Source organism: Lolium rigidum, chromosome 6 (assembly GCF_022539505.1).
Source record: "Lolium rigidum isolate FL_2022 chromosome 6, APGP_CSIRO_Lrig_0.1, whole genome shotgun sequence".
NCBI lineage: Eukaryota > Viridiplantae > Streptophyta > Magnoliopsida > Poales > Poaceae > Lolium > Lolium rigidum.
In genome coordinates, this window is record NC_061513.1 from 282,221,514 (window position 1) to 282,237,345 (window position 15,832).

Sequence of the window (15,832 nt, forward strand, 5' to 3'; positions counted from 1 at the left end):
ATATATAGTGCTTTCATTCAGCCATTGTGACTGAAAAAATAATTCGGTGTGTCAAATTTTTTTTTTCCATTGTATGCAAATGTCTTAATTTAAAGGAATTTGGTGTAATGATCAGTGCTATGCAAGCTTCTACATTAGCTAACTTAAGTAATTATCTTGCTTTGATCGATGTATGATACTCAGATATAAGTGAGATAATTTTTTTTGTCTTACTTGCTCTTACAAATGCTTATTGGTCGAATATGGATGTGTTTCCATCAATGTTACATATTCTCATCATATTTTCATAGACAATTTCATGCCATCTTTTGCATACAAGAAAATCATGTATGATGACCGCCGCAATGCGCGGGGTATCAACTAGTATACTATATAGGGTAGGAGGAGCTGAACTAGAGGAGGTAGCCAGGTAGGCGTGCGCGTATTGGTGTTGGCCATGAGAGAGGGAGGAGCGCCCGCTTTGATACTAATAAGAGAAATAATCCATGTAGTTTTATTCATTACCAATCTAAGTATAAGTACATGTGACAAGGGGAGATCGTGCACACGTAGAGGCATACAGAGACGCATGCAAGGCGCAGGAATACAACTCCCTCATGACTAGGTACTACTTTTACAGCACATACAAATACAATGGTATAAACATGATTCAGTAAGGGACACCGATTGATGTGTACTTTTTCACGTTCAAACTTCAAAGGGAGGTCATGTGCTCCAGTTGTATCGGCAGGCCATGTAGAGGCGATGGCATGGGGTCCCTGATGAAGGTATTCTCCTTGTAGCAGAGCTTCCATCTGAAGTGTCTCACCAGGTTATGCATGGTCACCAATATTTCGATCTTAGCAAACTCCCTACCGGGGCATATTCTAGGGCCGCCACCAAAGGCGACGAAGGAGCATGGTGGCACTGACGCCAACGCGTTCTCGAAACGGGAGGGGTCAAACTTTGCCGGATCGTGGAAAATGCTGGGGTCCATGTGTGTTTCATTTGCCGTCCAAAACACCTGAAAACACGATAAAAGTTGCATCATCTTTTTGCTGCAAATTGGTGTTTCAGTTACAAGCTGAGTAGACGTCAGAGATTATGATTGACCTGCCATCCTTTTGGAATGAGGTAGCCGTCGAACTCAATGTCTTCGAGTGCTGTTCTGAAGCCCCCGACGACTGGAGGGACGATGCGAAGTGTCTCCTGTGCGACTCGCCATGTGAACTTCATTTTCGATAGGTCTTCCCAGGTTAGAGCTTCCCCATCTGCCTTGTCCTTTGCAATCTCTTCATGCTCTGTGTCCATAAACACACAACACATGATTGACTGTCCGCAAAAGGTAAAGCATGAAAATAAATTGACTGTCGGCAAAAGGTAAAGCATGAAAAGAAAATAAACCCACAACATGCCCATGGCAGGTTAGTTGTCACTTACCTTGCACCATAGCTGCGAGGGTGGCCGGATCATTGGCGAGGTGTCGGACCATGAACGTCATGAGTATGGAGGTCGTGTCATGGCCGGCAATCAAGGCGAGGATGCAATTGTCGATGATCTCGTCGCTGCTCAAGAGCTGCTCGCCATGGTCGTCTGTCATGCTGACCAGACGGCTGATGAGGTCATTGTTTGGCAAGGCCTTTCCCTGCTCCAGCAGAGCCTTCTTCTCTCGCATGATCCCCTTGAGGAGACGTTCAGCCCTTCGCCTAGCCTTGATGCTCCGGCTGAAAGCCGTGAATGGCAGGTTCACCGGGATCGCCAACGCGCCTTCAAGTATGCATGTGAAGTCAACGGCGAGGGCGTCCCGTACGGCACCCCTCTCAAGGCCAAACAGTAGTGATGAGATGATACCCAACGTCAGACGCTTCATCAGCGGCAGCACGGTGACGGCCGTGCGACCGGCCCAGTTCTCCTCTAGGTGGTGCCTCACCTCGGCGTCGATCCTGGAAATGTACAGCTTGAGCATGTCAGGCTTGAGGAACTCCATTAGCGCGCCACGAATGCGCCGGTGATCGTCGCCGTGGATGCTCAGGAGGCTCTTCTCCCCGATGATACGCTTGGTCGATTGGATTTGCATCACCGGCAGCAAGCTGCTGAAGAACATGAACTTGTTGGCCGCCGGGCCCGCCAGAAGAACCGTCGGCATGCTGAAAAGCGATAGTTTCGAAACCGGGCCGTATCTCTGGACCCGGTCCCGGATCCACCGATCAGTGGTGTTTCCGCGCATAGCGCGGATGATGCTGACGGTCTGGCCAATCACCGGCAGACCAAAGGAGCCCGGGGGCAAGTTCGCCAGACATGGTTTCTTTGCTCTGGTCACGAGATGGATTCCTATAGACGAGGCCGTGACAATGAGCGCTACCACTATAAGCAAATGATCCATTTCAAGAGCAAGTGTTCAGATGATAGATCGATGCTACTACATAATTGAGGCATATAGGGGCATACTTATGCATACGAGCTAGCTAGAATATCGATCCAAGGAGAGCATAATTTAATTGAAGATTCCTTTTCTATAGACTTCAAAAGATACAATTCCAGGATTTCATTTCTATATTAATTAGCTAATGTCAACTACGTCGCTATGTAAAATACACTTCTGCACGTTACATGGTTGAAACGGTACTACCTAAATCATTCGTAAATCAACCCTTGTCCTTATCAATTCATCGGATCCGACAGTAATTAACTCTATGTTTTACATGTCCAGAATTTGGTTGTGCACTTGGTAATTAATGTACTACCTAAAATTATTATCCTCAATTTCTGAGATCAAGTAACACCTAAGCATATCGAATACAAATTTATTTATTTCTGAGAGTTGATTTTATACATACGGCATGGGTGTCGGTGTGTTACTGTACCGCCGATTTATTCCTCGGGATTCTTGCTCATCGTTGCAGGTGACTCTCTCTCGTAGTTTTATTCGAATCTCAAAGCAAAACGGATGATGACGGATACACCCACACTCATTCGTGTAAGGTACGAAAATATATTTCCATTAAATATATGGTTGAGAATATATATTGACTCGATGCAGGTTCACAAACCAATGAACGTACCCACCAATGAGGTATACAGTACAAGATTTACAACAATGCCCTTTTGCATCTCTAGCCCTGAAAAACCGGAAATTTGAAGAAAAGGAATTGAACATTGCAACAAAGACCCTAGCAAGAAATAGAGAAAAGCAATCAGGTGCTTGGTCTTCTTCTCCACCGGTCGTCGGCGACCTCAAGGCGTATGACGCCGAGGTCAGAGAGAAAGTAGCTCGCGACACTCTCCAATCCGACGAGGAACTACCAGTGCCGGCCGCGACAACCCCACCGGGGACGAACCACTTGGTGGCGCAGCAACGGCGAGCTCCAGCGCTGTGTAGCGAGATGGCCTCGATGTCTACGCACGCTTCTATTCCTGTAGACGGTGTTGGGCCTCCAAGAGCGGAGGTTTGTACAACAGCGGCAAGTTTCCCTTAAGTGGATCACCCAAGGTTTATCGAACTCGGGGAGGTAGAGGTCAAAGATATCCCTCTCAAGCAACCCTGCAATTAAGATACAAGAAGTCTCTTGTGTCCCCAACACACCTAATACACTTGTCAGATGTATAGGTGCACTAGTTCGGCGAAGAGATAGTGAAATACAAGTAATATGGATGATTATAAGTAGTAATTGCAATCTGAAATAAAAATAGCAGCAAGCGAACATGTAGCAGAACTTGTTGGAAACGGTGTTTCAATGCTTAGAAACAAGTCCTAGGGATCATACTTTCACTAGTGGACACTCTCAACAATGACCACATAATAAATAAATAACTTCTTCTCACTTGTGCTACTCTCAAACACTCTGTTGTTGGATAACAAACACCATTCATTCTGTAGGGCTACAAGAGCACCCTCAAGCCGGAGTAAACAAGCTCCACAACTTCATAAAGGAATCACACACGATGCGCACACTGTCACCATCACACCGTGGAGAGTGAATCCGGAGTTCATATTAAAGTAACCTCTAGAGTGCATAATAGACCGTTGCAATTTAGACCGAGTACTAACATAGCATACACACTTGTCAACGATAGCTATGAAAGGGGGAATAGATCACATCAATACTATCATAGTAATAGTTAACTTCATAATCTACAAGAGATTACAATCATAACCTACGCCAAGTACTACATGATGCACACACTTGTCAACTTTACATCATGGAGGAGGAATAGACTACTTTAATAACATCACTAGAGTAGCACATAGATTAATAGTGATACAAAGCTCATGATCACATAAAGATCACACCATGGGAGAGAGAGATGAACCACATAGCTACCGGTAGAGCCCTCAGCCTCGGGGGAGAACTACTCCCTCCTCATCATGGGAGATAGCAACGGCGATGAAGATGGCGGTGGTGTCGATGGAGATGACTCCGGGGGCAATTCCCCGTCCCGGCGGCGTGCCGGAACAGAGATCTTTGTCCCCCGAACTTGGCTTCTCGATGGCGGCGGCTACGGAACTCTTCGTGGAATATGACTGGTTGTTTTAGGGTTTTCGCGATGGGGAGAATATATAGGCGGAAGGGCGGCCTCGGAGGAGCCAGGGGGTGCCCACACCACATGGCGGCGCGGCCAGGGGTGGGCCCGCGCCCCCCTATGGTGTGGATCCCCTGCTGGCCGCCTCCGACTCTCCTTCGATGTTCTGGAACCCTCCGTGGAAAATAGGGCCGTGGGCTTTTGTTTCGTCCAATTCCGAGAATATTTCTGTGTAGGATTTACGAAACCAAAAAGCGAGAAAACGGGAACTGGCGCTTCGGCATCTTGTTAATAGGTTAGTACTGGAAAATGCATCAAAATGATATAAAGTGTATGTAAAACATGTGAGTATTGTCATAAAACTAGCATGGAACATAAGAAATTATATATACGTTTGAGACGTATCAAGCATCCCCAAGCTTAGTTCCTACTCGCCCTCGAGTAGGTAAACGATAACAATGATAATTTCTGAAGTGACATGCTACTATCATAATCTTGATCAATACTATTGTAAAGCATATGAGATGAATGAAGTGATTCGAAGCAATGGTCTAGATGATGACTAAACAACTGAATGATATAGCAAAGACTTTTTATGAATAGTACTTTCAAGACAAGCATCAAAAAGTCTTGCATAAGAGTTAACTCATAAAACAATAGATTCTTAATAGAAGGTTTTGAAGCAACACAAAGGATGATTTAAGTTTCAGCAATTGCTTTCAACTTGTAACATGTATATCTCATGGATAGTTGTCAACATAAAGCTATATAACAAGTGCAATAAGTAAACATGTAAGAATCAATGCACACAGTTGACACAAGTGTTTGCTTCTAAGATAGAAAGAAGTAGGTAAACCTGACTCAACATAAAGTAAAAGAAAGGCCCTTCGCAGAGGAAGCGAGGGATTACTCATGTGCTAGAGCTTTTTATTTTGAAAACATGGAAACAATTTTGTCAACGGTAGTAATAATTCATATGTGTTATGCATAAAACCTCCTATAAGTTGCAAGCCTCATGCATCGAATACCAATAGTGTCCGCACCTTGTCCTAATTAGCTCGGATTTCCATGGATTATCATTGCATTACATATGTTTCAACCAAGTGTCACAAAGGGGTACCTCTATGCCACCTGTACAAAGGTCCAAGTTGATAAATCGCATTTGATTTCTCGATTTTGATAGATCTCAACTTGAGGACATCCATACCGGGACAACATAGAAAACAGATAACGGACTCCTCTTTTTAATGCTTTAAGCATTCAACAACAGATAATATTCTCATAAGAGATTTGAGGATTAATGTCCAAGCTGAAACTTCCACCATGATGCATGGCTTTGGTTGGCGGCCCGATGTTCTTCTCTAACAATATGCATACTCAAACCATTTAATCATGAGAAATCTCCCTTACTTCAGACAAGACGAACATGCATAGCAACTCACATGATATTCAACAAAGGTGTAAAAAGTTGATGGCGTCCCCAGTAACATGGTTACCGCTCAACAAGCAACTTATAAGAACTAAGATACATAAGCGACATACTCATTACCACAATAGTTTTTAGGCTACTTTCCCATGAGCTATGTATTGCAAAGACAAGGAATGAAATTTTTTAAAGGTAGCACGCAAGCAATTTACTTGGAATGGCAGAAAAATACCACGTAGAAGGTAGTTATGGTGGACACAAATGGCATAGGTTTTGACTCATGGTTTTGGATGCACGAGAAGCATTTCCTCTCAGTACAAGGTTTTGGCTAGCAAGGTTGTTTGAAGCAAACACAAGTAGGAACCGGTACAGCAAAAACTTACACAAGAACATATTGAAAGCATTATAAGACTCTATGCTGTCTTCCTTGTTGTTCAAACACTTTTACCAGAAAATATCTAGACCTTAGAGAGATCAATCATGCAATCCAAATTTCAACAAGTTCTACGGTAGTTCTCCACTAATAGATTTAAACTACATGATGCAAGAGCTTAAACATGATCTACGAGAGCTCAAAAAAATTGCCAAGTATCAAATTATTCAAGACAATATGAAGCATTTTCTGTTTCCAACCAAACAACAATAAGTATTAATCTTCGCGGCTTTCAGACTTTCGCCATGAATATTAAAGTAAAACGAAGAACACAAGTGTTCAAATGAAAAAGCGGAGCGTGTCTCTCTCCCACACAAGGATTGCTAGGATCCGAATTTATTGAAACACAAACAAAAATAAAAGCACACAGACGCTCCAAGTAAAGCACATATGATGTGACGGAATAAAAATATAGTTTCACTAGAGGTGACCTGATAAGTTGTTGATGAAGAAGGGGATGCCTTGGGCATCCCCAAGCTTAGATGCTTGAGTCTTATTGAAATATGCAGGGATGAACCACGGGGGCATCCCCAAGCTTAGACTTTTCACTCTTCTTGATCATATCTTATCATCCTCCTCTCTTGATCCTTGAAAACTTCCTCCACACCAAACTCATAGCAATCTCATTAGAGGGTTAGTGCATAATCAAAAATTCACATGTTCAGAGAGGACACAATCATTCTTAACACTTCTGGACATTACCCAAGGTTACTGAAATTTAATGGAGCAAAGAAATCCACTCAAACACAGTAAAAGAGGCAATGCGAAAGAAATGGCAGAATCTGTCAAAACAGAACAGTCCGTAAAGACGAATTTTTTCGAGGCACTTGACAGTCTCAGATGAAAAAGCTCAAATTGAATGAAAGTTGCGTACATATCTTAGGATCACGCATGAATTTTTTCAGCATTTTACGAGTTTCCTACAGAGATATCTACTCAAATTCCTGACAGGTAAAAATCTGTTTATGCGCAGGAATCCAAATCTAGTATCAACTTTTCTATCAAAGACTTTACTTGGCACAACAGCATGATAAGGAGAGGTTGCTATAGTAGTAACAACTTACAAGCCACAACAAAACAGTAACAAAATAAAAACATGGGTTATCTCCCAAGAAGTGCTTTCTTTATAGCCATTAAGATGGGCTCAGTAATTTTAATGATGCTCTCGCAAGAAATAAGAGTTGAAGCAAAAGAAAGCATCAAAAGCAAATAAGAAACACTTTTAAGTCTAACCCACTTCCTATGAAAAGGAATCTTGTAAATAAACAAGTTATTGAATCATGAAGCTACTATCATAGAAAGACAAAACAAGTGCAACTTCAAAATTTTCAACAAAAAGAGGGAAACTTAATATTATTAAGATGCATATAACCATGTTTCCCTCTCTCATAATAACTTTCAGTAGCATCATGAACAAACTCAACAATATAACTATCACATAAAGCATTCTTATTCACATGCATAAAAGTATCATTACTCTCCACATAAGCATAATCAATTTTATTAGTAATAGTGGGAGTAAAACTATCACAACCATCATTGTAATTATCATAAATTGCAGGCATGGTATAATCATAATAAACTTTATCCTCCATAGTAGGTGGCACCAAAATACCACTATCATTATAATCATCATAAATGGGAGGCAAAGTATCATCAAAGAAAATTTTCTCCTCAAAACTTGGGGGACTAAAAATATCATGCTCCTCAAAACCAGCTTCCCCAAGCTTAGAATTTTCCATAGAATTAGCAACAATGGTGTTCAAAGCATTCATACTAACAACATTGCCATTAGCATGCATATAAAGTTCCATAGGTTTTTTAATTTTCTCTTCAAACACATCATGTCCTAATTCAAGATAAAGTTCATAAAGATCTCTCATTTTTTTGTTGTTTTCCATTAAGCCTAACTAGTGAAAATAAAAACAAGAGACAAAAAGATATAATTGCGAGAATCTAAAGGAAATAGCTTCGAGCACTCACACACCGACAACGGTGCTAGGAAATAGCTTAGTAGTCGGAGGATGTGAATACTTTTTACCTTACCTCCCGAGCAACGGCGCCGGAAAATAGCTTGATGTCTACGCACGCTTCTATTCCCGTAGACGGTGTTGGGCCTCCAAGAGCGGAGGTTTGTAGAACAGCGAAGCAAGTTTCCCTTAAGTGGATCACCCAAGGTTTATCGAACTCGGGGAGGTAGAGGTCAGGAGATATCCCTCTCAAGGAACCACCGCAATTAAGATACAAGAAGTCTCTTGTGTCCCCAACACACCTAATACACTTGTCAGATGTATAGGTGCACTAGTTCGGCGAAGAGATAGTGAAATACAAGTAATATGGATGATTATAAGTAGTAATTGCAATCTGAAATAAAAATAGCAGCAAGCGAACATGTAGCAGAACTTGTTGGAAACGGTGTTTCAATGCTTAGAAACAAGGCCTAGGGATCATACTTTCACTAGTGGACACTCTCAACAATGATCACATAATAAATAAATAACTTCTTCTCACTTGTGCTACTCTCAAACACTCTCTTGTTGGATAACAAACACCATTCATTGTGTAGGGCTACAAGAGCACCCTGAAGCCGGAGTAAACAAGCTCCACAACTTCATAAAGGAATCACACACGATGCGCACACTCGTCACCATCACACCGTGGAGAGTGAATCCGAGTTCATATTAAAGTAACCTCTAGAGTGCATAATAGACCGTTGCAATTTAGACCGAGTACTAACATAGCATACACACTCGTCAACGATAGCTATGAAAGGGGTAATAGATCACATCAATACTATCATAGTAATAGTTAACTTCATAATCTACAAGAGATGACAATCATAACCTACGCCAAGTACTACATGATGCACACACTGTCAACTTTACATCATGGAGGAGGAATAGACTACTTTAATAACATCACAAGAGTAGCACATAGATTAATAGTGATACAAAGCTCATGATCACATAAAGATCACACCATGGGAGAGAGAGATGAACCACATAGCTACCGGTAGAGCCCTCGGCCCTCGGGGAGAACTACTCCCTCCTCATCATGGGAGACAGCAACGGCGATGAAGATGGCGGTGGTGTCGATGGAGATGACTCCGGGGGCAATTCCCCGTCCCGGCGGCGTGCCGGAACAGAGACTTTTGTCCCCCGAACTTGGCTTCGCGATGGCGGCGGCTACGGAACTCTTCGTGGAATATGACTGGTTGCTTTAGGGTTTTCGCGATTGGGAGAATATATAGGCGGAAGGGCGGCCTCGGAGGAGCCAGGGGGTGCCCACACCACATGGCGGAGCGGCCAGGGGTGGGCCCGCGCCCCCCTATGGTGTGGGTCCCCTGCTGGCCGCCTCCGACTCTCCTTCGATGTTCTGGAACCCTCCGTGGAAAATAGGGCCGTGGGCTTTTGTTTCGTTCAATTCCGAGAATATTTCCTGTGTAGGATTTCTGAAACCAAAAACAGCAGAAAATAGGAACTGGCGCTTCGGCATCTTCTTAATAGGTTAGTACCGGAAAATGCATCAAAATGATATAAAGTGTGTGTACAACATGTGAGTATTGTCATAAAACTAGCATGGAACATAAGAAATTATAGATACGTTTGAGACGTATCAGCATCCAGAGGAGGTAGAGCTCCTGGTCGAGGGCCGCCCTTCGGCCATCGAAGAAGGGGGTGAGGCAGTGAAGCCAGCAGAGGTCCCCCATTGAATAACTCGCCGAGCGGCAAGGCAGCGATCCGGCTTGCCGAGAATCCACAAGAGCTTCCGAGAAGATAGCACCCTTCGAGGCATGAGCATGCACCTTCCAGGAGATGACAACACCATCTCCTCCTCTGCGCCAACACCTCCACGGCGAGACGAGAGATGGAAAAAAGATGCAGCTCACCTCCATCCAATCGCACACCCGGACTAACCTTGATCTCGTCGGAGCGACGAGCCACGCAGTGCAGCCCAACTCCCCCTCGCCTCCAAGGCCGGTCAGGAGAAGGGAAACAGCCAGGCTCACCAAGAATCCTCTGATCTCCTCCCCGCCACCACGGCCGGCCGGGAGAACAAACTTATCTTGGCCTCAATCCCACTCGTAGAGATCCGTCACTACTAGGAAATGGCTATTCAGTGGCGCACCACTATTCCCCATCAGTGGCGCACTTCTGGTGCGCCACTACTATCACGCCACTGCTAACTTTTAGTAGTGGCGCACTAGTGGTGCGCCATTGCTATTTGGCTTAGCGGTGGCGCACCGGGTAGTGCGCCACTACTAGCTTCATGGTGCGCCACTCCTAAATGTCCGAGGTGCGCCATCGGACGAAAACAAGGTGCGCCACTACTAAAATTTGAAATTTCTAGATCTGGATCCGGATCCGGCACATTTTTTCGAATTTTTTTGGCTCATTATTTTTCTCGTTTTTGTTGCTAGAATTATTTGTGCAATGTTCATTCTCATTTTTCTTAGCCTAGCCGCCGGTGAGGATGGATGAGAGAGGTAGGAGAGGTGAAGAGAGGTGAGGAGATGGAGGATGTAGAAGAGGATGAACAAGAGGACGAAGGCTAGAGGTAATGGAGGCCAGAGGGTCGCCGGAGGGTCGCCGGAGGGTCGCCGGAGGATCGTCGGAGAGTAAGGTCACCGGAGGTCACCATAGCGGAGGAGCTCGCCGGAAAGTAAGGTCACCGGAGGTCGACATAGTGAGGAGGTCGCCGGAGGTGAAGAGAGGAGGAGAGGAGAGGAGGAGAGGAGAGGGGTAGGAGAGGTGAAGAGAGGAGGAGAGGAGAGGAGGAGGAGAGGAGAATGAGAGTAGGAGAATGTGTGGAGGAGGAGGGAGGAGGGAGGAGGGGGTAAGTGGCTGGCTCCTTCCACTTTGAACCCCGGCCATTTTGAAATTCGTGGGCGGGAAGCTTAGCTGTGGCGCACCAAGGCATGGGTGCGCCACCGCTATTTTTTTTCTATTTTTTGAAAAAATTTCATCAAAATCTAAAACCTAAAAAAAGTTCTGTTTCTGTTTTCCAATTGACGAATCCATTTTTTGTCCAAACGGCCATAGGCCGTTGAATTCGAATAGGAAATTTCGCGTAGATAGATTTTGATATAAAAAAGTTTTTCATCGGAGGTCGTATGCAACCAGAAATCCCGTTTTACCGAAAGATGACGCCATTTTGCATAATATATCAAAATTCATTTTTTTTAAATTTCACTAAACCTAGATGACATATTACATGGGCATCTCGAAGGATTTTATTTTTTGAAATTTCTATCTATTTCTTTTATTTTTTCCAAACCCGAAAAGGCGATCCACGGGGGGAGGGGGTGGAAATGTTTGGGCACCACTTAGCAGTGGCGCACCAAGCATGATGCGCCACTACTAAGTGATGCCCAAACATGTCCATCATCCCCTTTACATAGCAATGGCGCACCATGTAGAGGTGCGCCACTGCTACATAAAATAGCTGTGGCGCACCTCTACATGGTGCGCCATTGCTATGTATAAGGCTGGGTCAAACCCATGGTCAAACTTAGTGGTGGCGCACCACAGAAGAGGTGCGCCACTACTACATTTTTTATAGTGGCCCACCACTTTCCGGTGCGCCACTGCTAAGTAGTAGTGGCGCACTGCCCTCCTGGTGCGCCACTAACACCCATCTTACGGCTAGGCCTTTTCCTAGTAGTGCGTCGCCATCTTATTTAAGGAGGTGGCTCCGCTTCTTCTCCCACTCTGCTCCACCCATCTGAGCCCAAGCAACAGCAGCCCTACCAGGCCATGGATCTGACGGCGATCCAGGCCGCCACCTCCACTACAGGGCAGATGCCCAAAACACGGCATAGAGCCAAAAACAGCAAAGAAACTACTAGATCTACCCCTAAACTACGCCAGCGCCTCTCCGAGACCAACTCCGGCCGGCTATTCCGGCGGAGCGGCGCTCGGCGGCCCGGTCAACGACGAGGAAACCTCAAGGGTACCGTACGAGGTTGAGAGCCGAGGAGGGGAAAGTTGATCCTTCCCCTCGTAGTACAATTATAGTCGTTGCGCAAAGAACACTTTCACAGTGCATGATTGGAACAATACACACTAAGGAGATTTTAAATTAACCCTTGGCAGCCTCAATTCGTTGGATTATATCCTTTTTTCGAAATGGGGATGTACTCTGGTTTCGCATCATGATGATGCACACTCGCTTTTTATTAAAGAAGGTTCAAAATCTGTATTGTTTACAGCTCAAGCATCGCCAAGAATTGATACACGTTGGATTCTATCCTAACTCTAGGTTTTCTAATCCCTCAAAATAACTTCAACTAATGTCCATTGTTTGGTTGAACTCTTACTAATCTAATTATGAGAAACGATTGCATGACCTAATAATCCAAGCAGACGCAAACAATTATGGAGCTGGTGTCCAGGTTTTGGCTTTGCAGCTGTCCAACATGGGGCGTGACCGGCGTACATGTTCGAAGTCCCGGCCGATTGACGATCTACTCATGTTCGTGGAGCTGGCTAGCGTGGCCACGGGGCATTGGCGAGCTTGAATTTGGATCGATCGTTGTAGTACTTTTGGGCCGTGGTCCGCAAGGCATACGTTGTAGGTCCTACACAGACTAAGAAAACGCGTTTATAGAGTGTGTGTACACCCAGTAAAGGAACATAATGAACATACCAGCCAAAGATAAACAATATTAAAATTATAGTCACTATGTAAATTACAGTTTGCGTTGCACATGTTTGGAATGGTACACGCCAGATAATATCTTAAATCAACCAATTCAGTGGTTCCCTTAGTAAATCTATATTTTCCAGTGTCTACAATTTTGCTGTGATCTTACTATTATATTAATAATGAATGATTAGACAACCTAATAATTATTATCCATGATTTATAAGATCAATTAACACCTAAGCATATCATATTACTATTTCTTTATGTAGCAAATCTCATAGCTCATGGATGTGACAGAGAATTTATATTGATTCAATGTTGGTTCGTCTATCAAATGAACATACCAGCCAATGAAGAAAAGTAGTATAGTTATAGTCGATATTAATTAAATTTTTGCGCAGCACATGGTTTGCACGCTACACACTAAAAAAGATTTTAAGTCAACCCTTGACAGATTCAACTCATTGGTCCCCATAAATTTTCTAATGTCCATGATTGTGCTACACACTTATCAATCTATTTATCATGAATGATTGCACAACAAATTATTGTTATCCAGGATTTCTACGATCAATGAACACCTACGCATACCGTACTGTTATTTCTTTATTTAACAACTCTCATAGCTCACAGATGTGATCGAGAATATATATTGATTCAATGCAGGTTCAGTCATCAAATGAACATACCAGCCAACGACGAAACGCCATGCTACTATAGTCACTATGCAATTACATTTTGCGCACCACAAGGTTTGAAAAGTACACGCCAAATAAAATTTTAAGTCAGCCCTTGATGCATTCAATTCATTGGTTCAAATACCAACTCTAAGTATTGTAATGTCCACGTGTTTATGATGAATGATTGCACAACCTAATAATTATTATCCACGATTTCTAAGATCAATAAACGCGTAAGCATATTGTATTATTATTTCTTTATTTAACAACTCACATAGCTTACAGATGTGATCGGGTAATATATTGATTTGATGCAGATTCCCCATCAATTGAAGGCAATGAACATATCAGGCAATGACGAAAAGTAGTACAATTATAGTCACTATGTAACTACATTTTGGGCATCACATGGTTTGAACTCTACAATCAAAGAAGATTTTAACTCAACCCTTGATGGGTTTAATTCATCGGTTCCTATACTAACTCCATGTTTCTAAGTTTTCTAATGCCCACGATTTGACAATGCTCTTATTAGTCTATGTAGATGAATGACTGTATGACTTAATAATTATCATCCAAGCTTTCTAAGATCAAGGAAGACCTAAAGATATTGAATAATTATTTCTATATTTAACAGCTCTCATAGCTAACAGATATGACATAACATATATATTGATTCAATACAGTTTCACCCAACAAATGAACATACATGTCTATGAAGAAAGTGAAACAAATCTAATTATTAATTAAATTACACTATGCATGGTAGAGAGTGGATTTGCTAACCACGGGGATAGCTACGCACGTGTATGATGTCCTTAGATCTGCACCAAGATTCGTACTGATAGGCTTATGGTTTGACCATGTCACGCGCTGATTACAGGAAAACATACAGCTAATCCTGTTCTCCTAATCGCTAGAGACAAAAACAGCCCGTACTCTGCCTCCTGCATCCTGCATCCTGCCATGGATGCTCCCAAGCTCCGCCCAAGCTCGACCTGGATACTCTACGAGCCGCCGCGCCGGCCTGCTAACCATCACACAAGCACCACCGTGCAGAAGAAACCCGCCCCTAATTCCTTTCGAAGCGGCCGCGTCGTCGTCCTCCGTTGACTCGATTTTGGCATTCCCGGCTCCTACTTGGGCCGCTCCTAATCGCCACCATTGACCCGCGACGTCCCCGACTTGGAGGTGGCGACGGAGCGCGTCGATGTACGGCGGCGCTGCAACAGGAAGAGGGAGGAGCATGCCGTATGGGACTACAGATCGTCTCCCACCCTCACCCCGTCTAGATTCCGGAGGGATTTTTGCCGCCGGCGCTGAAGAAATAGCAGGCAAAGGGCCTTCGTGGTCGTGGTTCTTCAACTAGATAGTACCAGCGGCGGCAGGACCCTAGTTCCCCATCGAAGAAGCCACCTACCGCACGCCAACGACCTTACCTCGGAGGTGAGGGTCGGAGGCCAAATCGGTGGGCAGGGGATCTTCGCCGCACCCGCACCTGCGAGGCGCCGCCACCGCGCAAGAACCTGGGAGCATCCGACATCATGCTTGCCCTCCACCGCGCGTGCGAGCCATATCGATGTAGCTGGTGGGCAGGGACGACGCCGGGGGAGGCGCTGATGGGATTCGTAGCATAGAAAACAAAAAATTTCCTACCGCAAGAACGAATAACAAGCCAAGATCCAATCTAGAAGATGGTAGCAACGAGAAGATCATGAGACTAACCCTCGAAGATTCCAAAGCCTACGAGATTAGATCTCGTTGTTGATGTAGTCGATCACTTGCCGCTTTCAAAAGCACGTAGAAGATCTTGATGGTGCCACTAGCCGGGCAGCACCTCCGTACTCGGTCACACGTTCGGTGTTGATGACGACGTCCTTCTCCCCGTTCCAGCGGGCAGCGGATGTAGTAGATCCTCCTCAGAATCCCGACAGCACGACTGCATCGTGTCGGTGGTGGTGGAGATCTCCGGCAGGGCTTCGCCTAAGCACCGCGGGAGAATCGGGAGGAGGGAGGTGGCTAGGGTTTGGGGAGAGGGGGCACTTGGGGCGCCGGCCTTGATGCCCTTGGGTGGTGCGGCTGGTGTGGTGGCCGGCCCCTCCCTCTCTCCCTCATTATGTAGGTGGAACCCCAAGGGTTTGCCAA

At 44.5% G+C, this 15,832-nt stretch overlaps 1 protein-coding gene across 1 annotated transcript; it reads right to left on the reverse strand.

The window, feature by feature from the left end:
- Window positions 1-694: 694 nt before the first annotated feature.
- LOC124664257 (cytochrome P450 716B1-like) lies at window positions 695-2,362 on the reverse strand. Its single transcript, XM_047201818.1, has 3 exons — window positions 1,420-2,362; window positions 1,093-1,280; window positions 695-1,003 (listed from the first exon to the last, which is right to left on the reverse strand). Exons 1-3 carry the CDS (start codon window positions 2,360-2,362, stop codon window positions 695-697), a joined length of 1,440 nt encoding a protein of 479 aa, XP_047057774.1.
- Window positions 2,363-15,832: the final 13,470 nt, after the last annotated feature.

Bases quoted from the DNA above. Each gene is read 5' to 3' on its own strand.
- LOC124664257 (XM_047201818.1), bottom strand. From the start codon at position 2,362: ATGGATCATTTGCTTATAGTGGTAGCGCTCATTGTCACGGCCTCGTCT. The intron at 1,281-1,419 runs GTAAGTGACAAC...TTATGGACACAG, and splicing joins CCTCGCAGCTATGGTGCAAG to AGCATGAAGAGATTGCAAAG. The intron at 1,004-1,092 runs GTCAATCATAAT...TCGTGTTTTCAG, and splicing joins TCATTCCAAAAGGATGGCAG to GTGTTTTGGACGGCAAATGA.